The sequence below is a fragment of the Drosophila innubila genome, unplaced genomic scaffold (assembly GCF_004354385.1).
Source record: "Drosophila innubila isolate TH190305 unplaced genomic scaffold, UK_Dinn_1.0 194_U_U, whole genome shotgun sequence".
Classification (NCBI taxonomy): Eukaryota; Metazoa; Arthropoda; class Insecta; order Diptera; family Drosophilidae; genus Drosophila; species Drosophila innubila.
The window spans coordinates 1-1,038 of NW_022995511.1; the positions used below are offsets into that span (position 1 = coordinate 1).

Here is a 1,038-nt window from a genome sequence, read left to right on the forward strand (position 1 = left end):
TAGGCGTTCTTCTTGGGACTCTTTACCGTACCGCAGACATTCGCCGGATACGGATGAGCATCGCAGTAGACCGTGTTCTTGTCAACGCACTTTCCAGAACTGGCCTGATAGTAGCCCGTCTTGCAGGTTTTATCCTCCAGCACGCCCTTGGTGCACACATGATAACGATTGCAGCCCTGGGCATTGTCAAAGTTCACACCATTCTTGATAATGCTGCAGTAATCAAATTCGCTCGCCTTGCAATCCGAAGCCTGAGTCCAAATGCACGTTTGAGTTGCGTTACTAAAGTGCTGATTTTCCTTGCAGGTGCCATACAGAGGAGTCTGCTCATCGGCACAGTAATAATAGCCGAAACAGGACTTGGGATCGTTAATAAATTTACTCGTTGCGTTCACACAGGACACTCCACAATCATCGACTCCATCCAACGTCTTTACACACTTTAATGTGTCCTTATTGAAAAATGGTGTGGATCCGGAGCAGACGCTATAGGTACTCTTTGAATTGACACATTTAATCGAGCGACTGCAAGATTCGGGATCCCTAATGACCGTACCCTCGGGAAATAGTTGACAGATATCATCAATACGTGCTTGGCTCAGAGCACAGAAGGCCAATACCAACAGGGCCAACAGGCAGGAGGAACTGCTTCCTGTATAAAATATTTACAAGTTCATTTTATTTCTGATCCTAGAGATTTAGGTACTTTCAGAAGACCCACCTTTCATTGTATGTTGTGTTCGGTTTGGGAACTGACTTCAAACTAATAGAAAACAATTTATCAGTGCATCTATTTAAAGCTCTATTTGTTGCCTGATAAACCAAATTGAAACTTGTATTCATTATTAAAGAGCGTGATGAAGGAAATACCAATCGATAACTGATTAGATTACTAGCCGAAAATAATACCAATCGTATATTGTGCAGATGTTTCGACTTGCCATTATACTATTGTATTCTTTCTCCCATTGATAAATCAATCGCGGTAAAGCCTAAGATTAATGAAAGAATACCTAGTCAGCTATAAAGATATGCTTA

At 41.8% G+C, this 1,038-nt stretch overlaps 1 protein-coding gene across 1 annotated transcript; it reads right to left on the reverse strand.

Moving 5' to 3' along the window:
• Positions 1-5: 5 nt before the first annotated feature.
• Positions 6-746, reverse strand: LOC117793216 (peritrophin-48; the record flags this gene model as incomplete). The annotated part of the gene is made up of 2 exons (XM_034633508.1): positions 722-746; positions 6-652 (listed from the first exon to the last, which is right to left on the reverse strand). Coding segments are annotated over exons 1-2 (654 nt in total), but the record flags the coding sequence as incomplete, so codon positions are not given.
• Between the last annotated feature and the right edge of the window lie 292 nt (positions 747-1,038).